General features: G+C 37.5%; 1 protein-coding gene across 1 annotated transcript; it reads right to left on the bottom strand.

Annotated features, from left to right (window-relative positions):
- Positions 1-5,626: 5,626 nt before the first annotated feature.
- LOC144664161 (acid-sensing ion channel 2-like) lies at positions 5,627-12,397 on the bottom strand. The gene is made up of 7 exons (XM_078525273.1): positions 11,743-12,397; positions 10,137-10,357; positions 8,903-9,059; positions 7,867-7,929; positions 6,922-7,147; positions 6,560-6,648; positions 5,627-5,739 (listed from the first exon to the last, which is right to left on the bottom strand). The coding sequence occupies exons 1-7, from the start codon at positions 12,326-12,328 to the stop codon at positions 5,627-5,629; spliced, it is 1,455 nt and encodes a 484-aa protein (XP_078381399.1). The 5' UTR covers positions 12,329-12,397.
- Positions 12,398-13,657: the final 1,260 nt, after the last annotated feature.

Genomic DNA, 13,657 nt, shown 5'->3' with positions numbered 1-13,657 from the left:
AAATGCATGCTGCACGTCTTCGGTGATTATATACAACACAAGTAGAAAAAGTTTGCAAATTTCTAACAGTGTCAAGTTTGAAAATTCTAAAGAACAAAATAACTAACACTTCAGCTTCGTGACGAGTCTGCAAGCATTTTTATAACTGATTTTAGAAACTTTCTATGTTTTTTACTATTCAAAGTATATAGAATATTGACAAAACCTATTTTTTGATGGTTTTGTTTAACACGTTAAGGTAGGTGATGCATGAAACTGAAAGACATCAAGCACGTGCTCAATTGAAAACTTGATTCAAGAGACAGCATCTATTGAAAGATTTAAAAAGGGTTATCATTTGCATGTGGCACAAGACTGGTTGCCTCAAGGTGCCTCATAAGACTCAGACAAACAGACCGGAATGGTGGACGATTTTCCTTAAACACTCTGACTCTAAAACAGCCGGTGTTTCTGAAACACTTTAATGAAATGAAAACTTCGCCTAGAGTCTCTTTATTTCGCTCAGAACACGCTGATGTTGTTTGAGCCCTGTGGGGCCAGTGGGGGTATAATAATTTGCATTATATTTTTAAACCTCGCACGCTTCGCTATTTGGGCGCCACATAAGAAGTTTGTGGAGGTCAAAACAATGATTCTTATAAAGCGTCCTAAAGTTGTCATATACAGTCCTACATTGTAACATCATACCGCTTGTTTAACCGTGCAGTGTTATTTTAATTTGATTGAAAGCTTATTAAAATTAATTATTCGAACATTCATGGGCTTTGTTTTTGTATCTTATTCTTCGGACAATAAGCCTTACGGGGGGGGGGGGGGGTAGTAAGCTAATGCGTCATTGCTTATCTGAGCGATGATCGAGAAAAGTGTTGATAAGAAACCATATTTTCGAGCTTAAATGTACTTAATGCTGTATTCATCCTCGATCTTTCAGTGAAAGACTCTATCATTACCATTTAAGTACAAAAAGGTACATTTTGAATGATATGTTTAGGGTGAATAAAGCTAATTGACAACATGTTAGATTGATGTGCCCCGTCCACACTTATCCGGATACATTTGAAAACGCATCTTTTTTTCTCCGGTTTGGCCAACCGTCCAGCTCAGACTGAAACGGTGTTTTCGGTCATCGAAAACGGAGCTTTTCGAAAACAGTCTCCACAGTGGAGAAATTCGAAAACGCCGGCTTTGTGGTGTAGTGTAAACGTTGAAAGCGGAGCTTTTCGAAAACGTTGACGTTTAATGGTCATGCAATTTCTGTCAATGGCTCCGCACGAAGGGAGTATTTTTAAGTGCAATTGGAAAGAGAGGATAATGGCTGCGGTCACATCTAGACTATTTAAGACGGCGTTAACTATAGTTAGCTATTTCGGTAATGTGACCGCTTCTCTGTTCACCCTAATTATAGTTAGAAAATTTACGCCTCGCTGATCCAAAACAATACGCACTAACTGTAGTTATACCCAAGCAAGGTTCATGGGTTAGTCTTAAGTTTACAAACGAAAAACCAATCAGAATTCGACAGTTCTTTTCGCACGTGCAAAATGAACATAAATATGCAAAACAAAGCTTGAAGGGAAGGAAAAAATGAAAAACAACAAGCCAAAAAATTACATATCACCAATGTTAGCAAAAATAAAGCTTGAATTCTTCGGCATCTAGCATCCTTACTTCATTTTATTTCCTTCAACGCCGAGATGCCGTGCAAAAATAGAAAAAAATAGAGGAACAACTAGACACAGATCAACAACAAGGGCTGTCATGAAATAATTTAAATTCGAAATTATTCAAAAGCTAATCAGAACTAACTATAGTTAACTCGCATTGGTGTGACCGCTTAGACGACCTAAAGCACTAACTATAGTTAAGTATGACGTCACGTAACTTGAGACTAACTTTAGTTAAACTTTAGTTACGTCGTAGATGTGACCGCAGCCAATATTTCTTAAACTATAGTTTCAGAGATTCAACTTTATGTCAAGTAAAAATGTAGTCAGTTTAAAAGAAAACTATTGTGCTGCGCCGACGAGCAAGTGAAACACTTAGTTTATTATCAACTGGAAGTTGATAAAGTTAAATAAATTGCTGTAGCGAATTTGAAAAGCTAAAGTTTAAAGCCCTTCGTCGGAGCAAAGAAATCCTTATCCTCCTTAAATCACCCATCATCCGCGACATACTAAATGGAAAGTCCCTAAATCGCCCCTAAAACCCCCTGTTTTACAGCACATGTCTACTCGCTCATTTTAGCACAGTGTTCCCATTGTCTCTCTGCGGTCTGCTGGAATCTTAAATGACGTCATAGATATTCGGTTGAAGGTATCACAAACGTAATCACAAAGGAGAATCGGAGTAAAATTTATCTTCTAGCATTTAAGGCGTCAAAAGAAGTTAGCAATATTCCAATATAAAATTATACACAACATTTTAGCCACCAACAGTTTCTAATACAAAATGAAAAAGGTTGCTTCCCCTTTCTGCCCGTTCTGTCCCTTGAAGTTCGATACTCGATTAAAAGGGGCGAAAGCGGCGAAAATCTGGGATTGAATGTTATTTTTTTTTTCAAAAGTCCGCTTATATATACGCGGTTGTAGCTGTATAACTTTTGTGCCAACCAAGCTTAGCTTGTGACTGTTTTACTAGATGTAGGAACGGTAAGTTGATTGCTTCTCTTGGCACGGCTGGCGCGTCATTTTGCACACTTAATCATGTGCTATTTGACACGCTAGCGTGCCATTTTACACGGTACCGAGCTCGGCAAACTTCACTGTTCTATAAAACACGCGCGTTTGTTTTATCGTGCGATACCAACAAAAGAATTTTTTTTATTAGGCATGCCTTCTGACACGCTGCTCGGAAGCCGGCGTGTCATTTTGCACACTGCCTATTGTTTAGCGTGTCATTTTAACGTGCCCGTGCGTTCACCTTTTTCCCTGTACGTTTTCCCGTGGAGGGTCACATTTGTTTAATAGCTGCGCGCATGGGATAAATTCCAAAATTTGTTTATGTTCGAAAGCAAAGCGAATTTACTTCTTTCTGAGCTAGATGTGTTATTTGGAATTACACGTTCTTGTACGCACCGTTTAGCCCCCAATCATCTCATACTGCTGGGCAAATATTTTCTTTACGTCAAGGTACTTAACAATATTAAACTCGTTTTTAATGGCTTCATCTCATTATGTAACGAGATAATCGAGATTGAAAAATACAACGCTTTCATTTCAAATGATGAGAAGAAATTTAAAAAAAAGTGGAAATACCTTATCACCAGTAAGGGCGAGTATTTTAGCAATTAGAAGTATGTAAATAATTTGTGTCGTGCAAGTAATAGCGAAATGGTGCAAAGTGAGTCATTAGGGATATGTATCGTATGGTTATTATATAAAACTGTTATAACTTAAAAGTATAAATGAATTAAAAATCGATGCACAGTGTAAGTAAGTAAGTTAGTTAAAAAAAATAATTAAGTAATTAGGAACGCGTTAGGTTTGTATTATATTATTATTGCGTTCGACAAAGGAGAGCGCAAGCCTAATTTTGTTTTTGCGTCCTGTGTTTTTTGAGTTGGTATGCCTGTGTACTGTTATGCGGAATAAATCGAGCCGTAATGCGCACGCAGATGTATGGACTCCAGATTGGCCGCCCGATTGATTTTTGCAGGGGCAAATCTCGGCCGGGAAACTGGTAGCAACAGATGGCCTCGATTTTATGCAAAACAAGATGGCGTCCCAAACGGAGCTTAGAAACATTACTTTGCTTAAAAAAAGGGTTTAAAACGTGTTTCTAAAATTGTAATTTTGCCAAAAATGTCATAGAGAACATTAGAAGGTTATCATCCAAGGTAGCAGAGTTGTTTTCGGCCACCAAACGTCATAAAAAAGAGTGGAAATCGAGTAAGTCGATGGGTAGTTTCGTACGGAGTTCGTTCGTAGGTAAACCAGCGTATTTTCCTGCAATTATATGTTGCACAAAACTACAAATTGTTAGAATTAAATGCATCGAGAGTGTGTATAATACGGATCGAAATTGTTTTATTACTTCTTTGAATTTGTGATATACCGTTATTCCTAGAAACACTAGACGTTTTGACGAGGAAATCGTTATGTGAATGTAATATGCGTGTAGTGGATTACTGTGCACGTGTGAAATTGTCTGTATTTTAAGTGCTTTGTGGAATTTTAAATCGAAGTAAAACTATTTCCAGAAGTTTGTGGAAGTTTAAATCTAGTTAGTGCCAAACGATAACAGGTCAAGTGAAATAAATAATTATTTTTGTGTAAATGATATTTCATTCATTCCATGTTCTTTTGACTCGTCACACAATCTTTCTCACACTTATCCTCCTCGCTTTTAGTGAGGTATAAGCATGGAAAGTAACTTTGACATAAGGCATACTACTAGTAGGTCAGCCATGTCGGTTTCTTGCCACTACTTGCTTTCTTTGGGTCTTTTTTTCAACTTATAGGTCGAACGCACTCGCATAATCTCTGATTACTACTAGTTTATTATATAGCCGCGAGTGTTTTACTGGAAAATAGACCACTAGTAAAATTCATACGAAACTGCATCCGAGACTGTAGTGGCGTATTTTCCATATCCTCACTAGTGACGATATCGATGACGTCATTTCCCGCCTTTCCACGGTTGTTTGTTCAAAGCTCCCAAACGCCGGTTGGAAATGGCGAGCTATCGAGATCGATTCGTGAAGTTCACTGAAGCCAAAATAAATGCCTTACTGAGGAGCAGGAAAATGCTAACACGAAGTAGAAAGCTTCTTATGACTTGAAATTATATAAAAGAGCTTCTTGCTTATGGAACGTCAGACGAAGAGAGGGAAAATCAAGAAATTCCAGCCGCCGAACTGCAAGACTTCGCGATAAGAAATCAGTAGAAAAGCGGTGAGTTTTTGAGCAGAAACAGATTTCAAATCGGCGAATTATTTACTGTCAGTGACATTGATAAAAGCTAATAAACAGACTGTTTTTACATTTTCGTCATACATTTTCTTAAAGCTTCAGTTCACGAAATTTTGCCTTTCAGTTTTGCAATTTGCTCAATTGTTATATTTAGCCGTCGCTCGTGTTTAAGCTTTTGTTTAATAAAAATGTTTTAACTTTTACTTCATGCATGATTTTTGTCTATATAACAAAAAGAAAATTACATGGTGGCTTGAAGATATGAATTTTATTTTCTCGTGGTAAAGCAATATTTTACTAATTAGCGCAGCGAATAAGTAAAATATTGCATTACCACTCGAAGATAAAATTCATATCTTCGCGCCGCCGTGTAATATCCTCTATATATTATAACTTTTATTGCAGTACAGTGCATGTATCTTTTGTACAGTGTAAGTAAGTAATGTCAATATATTGTTAATAAAGGATTTGTTTAAAACAGATCTTTTGAAAATATATTTAAATGGAGAATAACAACAAACTTTATGACGCCCCCTGGTGACTGTTGCATGTCTCATAATGCCGCGAGGCTAAGTAATTTTCCATTAATTAACATAATTAAATATACAGAATAATTATTATTCACATTAAACAATTTAATGCAATGTTCACACTGAATGCATTGTACACGCCTCGCTTATGGTATTACTCAGCGAAAAAAGGAAATTGTCAGCATGTCATCCTTGTCCTCCTAGTCGTATCCTCGCTATGCTACATATGACGTCACAAAACTCTAACACGGTCAAAAGACTGGCACCAATACAGAGACCGAGCTGCCCTCCTATCTCACCTATAAAGGAAGGAAAAGTAAATGGCTGAAAACGTATTTTACATTAGTAATTTCCGACGCAGATGGCGAGAAATGGATTCTCACGCATCTCTTTTCAATGGAAATACCTCTTGTTTTATCAAAATTTCTAGTAACAAATTCTTTACCGTACAAGTCAATATTAAATTAAGATCGAAGTCAACTCTCTATAAGATGGACACCGTCAGGACCAGCTCCAAGTGTCCGTCTTATAGGGTGCTTAAGATGGTTTCCGCACAATTTTCTAGCAATACAGGCAAAACAAAGACAAGACCTCTAGCACAGTTGTCGCTCACCTCAGACTCAGCCGAGAGAGGAGAGGTCTGACGCGAGGCCGTGCATTTGGGTTGACTATCGGTCGATTTGCGGGGTCACAAGACAAATGAATTTCGTGGATCTTTAATAGTATACAACTGTTGCGTGCATGGTGATGGTCTAAGCTCATCCGCTCAGCGGAAACCATCTTAATTACTGTAAAATGACTAAAAACAGACCAACACCAGGTGTTCGTCTTATAGAGGTGTCCGTTAACAGAGAGTTGACTGTACTCCAAAACAATGAAACAGTTAGGAAGAAGTCGCATTCCTTGATCCTTGAAGTTCATAACACAATTTCCGGAAATGTTTGCATGGTCCTAGACTCCTTGACAAAATCTCTTTGACTATTGAGAAGAAGGTTAAAGCCATTATTACAAAAATAATGTTTTCGGTTAAATTTGATGACACTGAACATTTACAAGGCAAGCAAGCTAAGGAGAAAAAATTTCGAAATCTTATCGCTTCTGAAACAAGGCAATGTACACCAAGAAGGCCGAAATCGTAAGCAGGTTGTTGTTCAATGAAATAGACGTTCAGTTCTTGAAAATAAATGTTCAGTTCTAACAAGTTTTCCCTATGAAAAAAAAAGAGTACCCATAGTTAATCTATGAGAGTATGAGCATGAGTTTTTTTTTTTTTTTTTTCAATGAAAGTCATATCTTGGGATTCTCTGACCACAAACACGTACAGTAGAATGCCTGTGGTTATCCAATCAGAGTTTGGTTAGCCTGTGACAACCTAAACTTCTAACGACCTATACAGACAAACCATACTTGGTGTATTTTGCAGTGGAAAACGTAGAAAAAAAAACGATGTACCCTAAATTTATGCTGGTACGTCTACATACCTGTATGATTTACTGTACTCATCACTGTAATTGTCGATGACCTGTTGTATATTTGAAGCATTAACTCCAGGAAAAGCTGTTGGATTCTTTTTGATCATTTCTTCTGTCATTACAGTAGAGAAGTGTCTACTTGGAAAAGAGGCGTATGACAGAACTGGTTTATAAGAGATCGTCTCGCATGGCACTGGGCAGTCGCAATCATTACCACTTGTGCTATGAAACTTTGCTAATGAAAAAGAAAGAATGACGTATAATGTCATCTGTACTTGACGCACCACCGACGCATCTTAACCCTATCCAGACCGGGGGGGGGGGGGGCGAATCCCGCGCCGACTTTCGCTTACTTTTTTTCCCCGCTCCAACTTTTTCTCTTATTTTGTGGTTTTTGTCACTTACGTCCCTGCACGCATTTACGGCATGTTTTCCCTTGTTTCGTGTTTCTTTTCTGCATTCCCTCGCACTTGGTTCGTTCTTTCCGTGCGTCCATGCGGTCCAGATGGCCTTTGACATTGTTTGTCACGTGATTGACGTCATCATCCCACGTACTTCCGATGATTGGACAACATATTCCTGTGTTTCTGTTGCTTTTTCTGAGTTCGGGGGGGGGGGGGGGGGCGGTCTGAAGACCAAAGCCCGGTCTGATAGGGTTAATAGTAGACGTGTTGGTCGACAGTTGGCCGAACTGTCGACCGACGCGTTTTACAACCAGTTGGTCAACGCGTTTGCCGACGCGTCGGCAGGATCGGACTTGTAACCTTAACTGAAACTTTGTTCAGGGAAAAAATGAAGAAAATTCCATGTGTACATGGTCAATGCATTGTTGTTTGTTGTACATGGTAAAGTTTGTACCTGTTTGTGTAATAAGTGTTATGAGATTGTACAAAAGATAATTTACTTTCTTATCTGGAGCAAGAGCTAACACTATTTGAAATAAATATTACCTACCCATCTCACGGTAAACGCACGTAGCTGTTTCACGTACATCACAAACTTTAACATCATCGATAGCTTAAAGACATAAAGGAGTAGCAATAAGTATTTATTTGTCATAGAAACAAGCAATTGTATACGCCCTGCCCGTACCCAGGGAAGCTTGGCGACTCTTTCTTTGGTTTACAGTAGAACCCCGGTAATACGAACTCTGAAGGGAAACGAAAAACAGTTCTAGTTAGCGGGGTTTCGAGTTACATGTATTGGGGTCGATTGAATATTTAATTTGCCAAGTTAATAATTGTTAGTTTATCGATTTTTTCAGCCCTTCAGTACACAGTACAATGCAAATTAAACTTATCTCATCAGAAACTTAAACCCGATCATACATTTCTATGATAAGAGTGAAAAATGACTGTCAGATACGTAATCTATTCGTTGCTCCTGAATTAAAATCAAATTGCTGTAGTGTTCGTTTTATTAAGTGTTTTTAAAAATCCGATTACACGACAATAAGAGCTAATGGGATATTTCAATGGACATCCGTGCCGAGCTGCAAAAACCGGAATTTGAGTTTCTAAATGATCAAGGAAAACAACATTTAGTTCGAGTTTGCGGGGTTTTCGAGTTATCCGAGTTCGAGTTAACCGGGTAAAAATGACTGAAAAATGGGGTCATCAAATCCAAGGGAAATGAAAGTTTGTTCGAGTAAGCGGAGTTGTTCGAGTTATCCGAGTTCGAGTTACCGGCCGGGTTCTACTGTAGTTGTAAAAAAAATTACTGGTATACGTTTCTTTGTTTATTAACTCAAGGCCACAATTAAACACTACTGGAACGATACTGGGAGACCAACTTGTAAATTTCATCATGAATCAATTCCCAAAAGCAGCAAAGATGAAAGGAATATCCACATGAACTACATGAAGGTGGCAGTGCTCGAGGGTTTAGAATAATTCACGTAAATGAGGTTTGATGGCGAATTTTGAGCATACGACACTGTCATGCCTATTGATATGCATGGTAACCTAATTGAGCATAATTATTCACTTACCAGGCATTTTAATGTCTCTGCAGCCGCAATGTTCTATTACATGCCTCGTGTTACACATCAGCATGCAAGCAGAGGTTGTGTACTTGGTGTAATTACGAAAATTACTGATTTTTGCGTCAGTCCAGTTGCTCTCATAGGGATATTTGAGGTTAAGAACCTGGCAGTAAAGTGAAAATAACGAAGCTAAGAGTTGCCTCATAATTTGGACACGAAAAACCTTAGCATGTTCAAATAACTAAATGAGGCCGTGTTATCTGGTTATGTGTGTGCTTTGTGTAACGTTAGTTACATAATCGTCTAGATTTTTCTTTGTTAACCAGTCAAGAATTTCTTATTAGTTATTCAAATATCTAGCTTTTCGTTTATTTTATTACAAAAAGTTAATGCAGCTATTTTGCTGCGTTTTTTGCTTTTTAGGGATGGATGGATAATTTTAATTTACTAGCTATCGCGGATATCGGCTCAGTTTACAAATCTAAAAACTACATCGTTTTCTTTGGACGTTTTTTGTAAACGTTTGTAATCGACCATACTGGCATTATAAATGCCATTACAGTGGAACACCGTTAATACGTCCGCCAACGGGCCATGAAAATTGGACCGGATTAACGAAGTAGCGTCAAATTTAATTTCAGGCCTCGTCTACTCCCAGGATTTATACCATGCCATAGAAAATACAGCCAATCAGAATACAGGAAAGCCGTTGTGTTTCGACGGTTTCCCCCCTTCCCATCGTGCGCTGCGATCTTATTCTCGATGAATTTGTGGCGTATACAAGTGACTCGTGGGATATTCCATAGTATACCACTCGAAAGCGTTGCATAACTAGTATGTACTATAACGGTTATACAGGTTGGTATTTCAGAATGTGGCCGTTGGCCTTATTAATGGGGTGGTCGCATTAACGGGGTTTGATAAAAAGAAAATGTATAGGCGTTCCGCCTGGACAAAACTTGTGACCCTAATAACGAAGTGGCCGTATTAACGAGGTGGCCGTACGTCGGCGTTCCACTGTAGATTAATAAAAAAGGTAAATGGTTATCTAGTCAATACGAGTGATACCACGATAATATTATATATTAAAGATATCCTAACAAATGTATCGATAAGGTAAAATCGAAGTTGATAAATATCCTCACCCATTCACTTTACATTGTACTGATACTGTGTTAAGGAAACTGAATACCGGTATTGACCACTCTTCGAAATTGAGACTGCAAGATGTTTTACGTACCTCCTCCTTTCGGATCGCAGCAAAGGTGCTGGTTCCAGGACTTACTGAGAAACCAAGTTGAGCGACCAAAGGTGGTGTCTGATGATGATGAATGAGGACCTTAAGTCCTGCTAATAACGTCATCAAACCAAAATATTCAGACTGTTCAATGCTCAGCATTAGGCTCAAGCCAAACTTAGCTCCAGGATTCTTGACTCGTAAGATTTTTTGACCACCTTCACCTAATAAAAAGGAAGACGTCATTTATTTTTTGTCATCGTATGCTGGGGAAAAAACACTCTCTTTCATCATGTATCAACATGTACCTCTGTATCATTTGAAAACTGTTAGATTGTATCAGTAAGCTGGTCAAACACTTGTTATATTTTTTAATCAACTTGAAGGTACATAACCGCTGAGGCTAAGGTTTTAACGTACAGTAACCTTTAGTTGAAAAAAAAAATAATAATTGGGGATTGCATTTTAGGTTGCCTGTATGTCTATATGGTGGGGTAAAAAAATAATTCCATATTTTACACTGCAATGGTATTTTGAAATGAAAAACAAATACGGCAATAGTCCATTTTCAAGCACTACTCTGTACACGTTATGCGCATCGAAAGAGGCTAAAGCAGAGTTAGCATAATAGTATATTTTACTTAAGCGAAAGCATAGATAAAAGAGTGGAATGGTAATAAAATCCTGCAAACTTCAAAGGCACAAACAAAGATGCAAAGGTTTATAAAATATTGGAAGGTCTCCTACCGCGTGCACAGTGTTTTGTTTTGCATTCACACACTTAACGTAAGCGTAAAATTTCTATTGGTTAGTTTCTCGGACATATATCAGAACCTATAATGTTTTGTACAATGCCAAGGCTAAGCGAACAAAAACATATAACAAATAGTTTTGCTTGGCTTCAGAACAATGGTTTAGGAAACTTAGCTCAGATAACCAGTTTAATTTAATTAATGGATACCTCCAGTAACGTCTGTAAATTATCGTGTGACTCAGATATTTTCAGTCTTCTAACTGGTCAACATTGTAAACATTCATTTCCTTTGAAATTAAGTAACATACGTTCAACAATGCAGATCACCCAACATATACTTTTTACACAAAAGATCAAAATAAGATACCTGAACACGGGAAAGTGACGGGGAACGAACGCGATATTGTTAGAGCATGAATTTAGTAACACATTTTAATAATTTATTCATACAATTTGTAGATAACATGTTGTGGTTAAACATGTTTTGCTCAAAAAAGAAATAAAAGAAGAAATCTTTTCTGCAATCTTGAAATCTTACAATATTGGTGTGATTGCATTCTTAAAATGTGACATTTTTAAGTGGCTACATAGTCATTCATATGTTTTACTGCATTACAGTGAAATACCGATAACTAAAACTCGAATGATGAGATTGTTAATAATTAATTTCCTAATACTGTGTGGAAAGTTCGATCAACAACATTGAAAACATAACAAATTGGACTTTTTCCTTCAAAGATCATGTGAAATTTCTACAATTGGTGTAAGTGGATTTGAAGTTTGCAGTTTCGCACAACAGAAAGATGTACCATAAGGCGCTTTAAATAACACAACCCATTTCCTTTGAATACCAACCTGAATTAAATGTGTGGCAAAGTCCCATAGATGTTAAAACAGGCGTGAAATTATGATGGGTGCAACTCTCGCCACTCCAAGAACAACCTTTCAGCATGTCCTTGATTTGATGGCCGCCAAGATGGTAGGCATATGACATGTCAACTCCTTCATAAACACTCCAGTCAATGCCAGAATCATTTACTTCGACTCCAGCGAATTTGCCAAATTCGTCCCTGGTAGTATACCTTAGGACATTTTCATAGTTATAGGCCTTTATAAGGGTCTTTCTAAGCATGTTGAAATTGCAGATGGTGACGGATGGGAAATCGGGTTCCTTTTCGTACACCAGAGTCACTTTTGTTGCAACTGGAAAACTGAAATATTTCTTCAAAAGCTTCGAGGATTCAAACGAAAAGTACACTATTCCTGACAGGAGAAAGAAAGCCCAAAGAATTCTACGAAGTTTTGTTGGACTTGTAAATATGTAGTGCATGCCATGAAGAGTTGAACTTTCCACAAAGGTGTTCCATTTTTTCTTAACTGCTTCAGACCTAGCTGGTTGTTGATCCCAAGCAACACCTATTTCAGGATTAACTTTGTCCATGACGATTCTTCCAAATATTAAGCTGATATTGGATTCGAATAAGATTAACTCGAAACACCTTAACGTACCACGCTCGTTACGCTAGTAATAAAGGCCTTTTGTTGTCACGGTCTGATAATTTATGTCAAGTATTCATAATGTTGTTATGTAAGAAATCCGTATGAAGCCCAATAGAACATAGCTGATAGTATTATTAACAATCAGAAGTCCGTAACCATGGACTCCTGATTCAAAACATTAAAGTTCTCCACTAAAAGATTGTTTTATTTTTACTGACAATAAAAAGCGGGCTCCCGACAATGATTATTTGTACTTTGTTAATCATCCAAAACGCCTGGGTAATTATAGTTGCTCAAAAGATGTACAATATATTTTTCAATACTCATTCACTGGCTGGCGGTTTATCAAGAGAAAGCGTAATCCATTATTTGAACCCTGAAGCCCTGAAGCTTGATTTTGTAATATCGTCCTTGATAATCCTGATCGGTTTTATCGACAACACTGCCAATAAAAGTTTTCGTCCAACTTCAACATGAAATGTTCAGGTTCGGTAATTCAAGTTCAAGGGCAAATAGCGTGTTGTTATCAAATTTGGGAGATTTTTACTCTGATTACTACCAGTACGCAAGTTCCACAGGACTGTACTTTTAAATTAAACCTTAAAGAAACCGATTAACGATTAAAGCTTAAAAAAATAACACATCTCACAACATTTTGCGTATAAATTTATTCATATACCCCGCGGCCTTAATTTTAATTGAGAACAACACATATCAACAATTCAATGGCCAAACACTATCCATTAAGGCTATGTATAATAGCATTCAATCCTCACACAGAACGTAAAATGAATAACAGCACTGGGAGAGAATAAATATAACGATTTAACTGTGTATAGAGAACACCTGTAAAAGGTGTAGAAAATTACGCTATCTTAACAGCAAATGTAAACAATTCAATTGCTAACTAATCTGCAGGACCACCCGGCACGCTTTGGCTCGCGATCGTTTTCAGCCGTTATGTTTGGAAAAACGGGGTTCATCTTTACACTCAAGCTTTTTTTTAAATTAAAATTAAACGGTTGTATTCTGAAATTAATCTTTACAATTTATTTTTCAATATAGTTAGTTATTATTTTCAGATTTGGACAGACGCTGACGTTATTGACATTTTCGGTAACTTAAACGTTCTTTCGAGATTTTTACTCGCATGTCGGAACTGTTGCAATTGTCGAATAAACCATAAGCCACCGGTTCATTCAACCTTTTTTATTTATATATGAGTGCAAGTATCTCCACCACCTTTGAATTGTAACACAGTAAATATTCA

The sequence above is a fragment of the Oculina patagonica genome, chromosome 8, assembly GCF_052425735.1.
Source record: "Oculina patagonica isolate OP01 chromosome 8, crgOcupat, whole genome shotgun sequence".
In the NCBI taxonomy this organism is placed as follows: domain Eukaryota; kingdom Metazoa; phylum Cnidaria; class Anthozoa; order Scleractinia; family Oculinidae; genus Oculina; species Oculina patagonica.
This window is presented reverse-complemented; position numbering and strand designations above follow the sequence as displayed.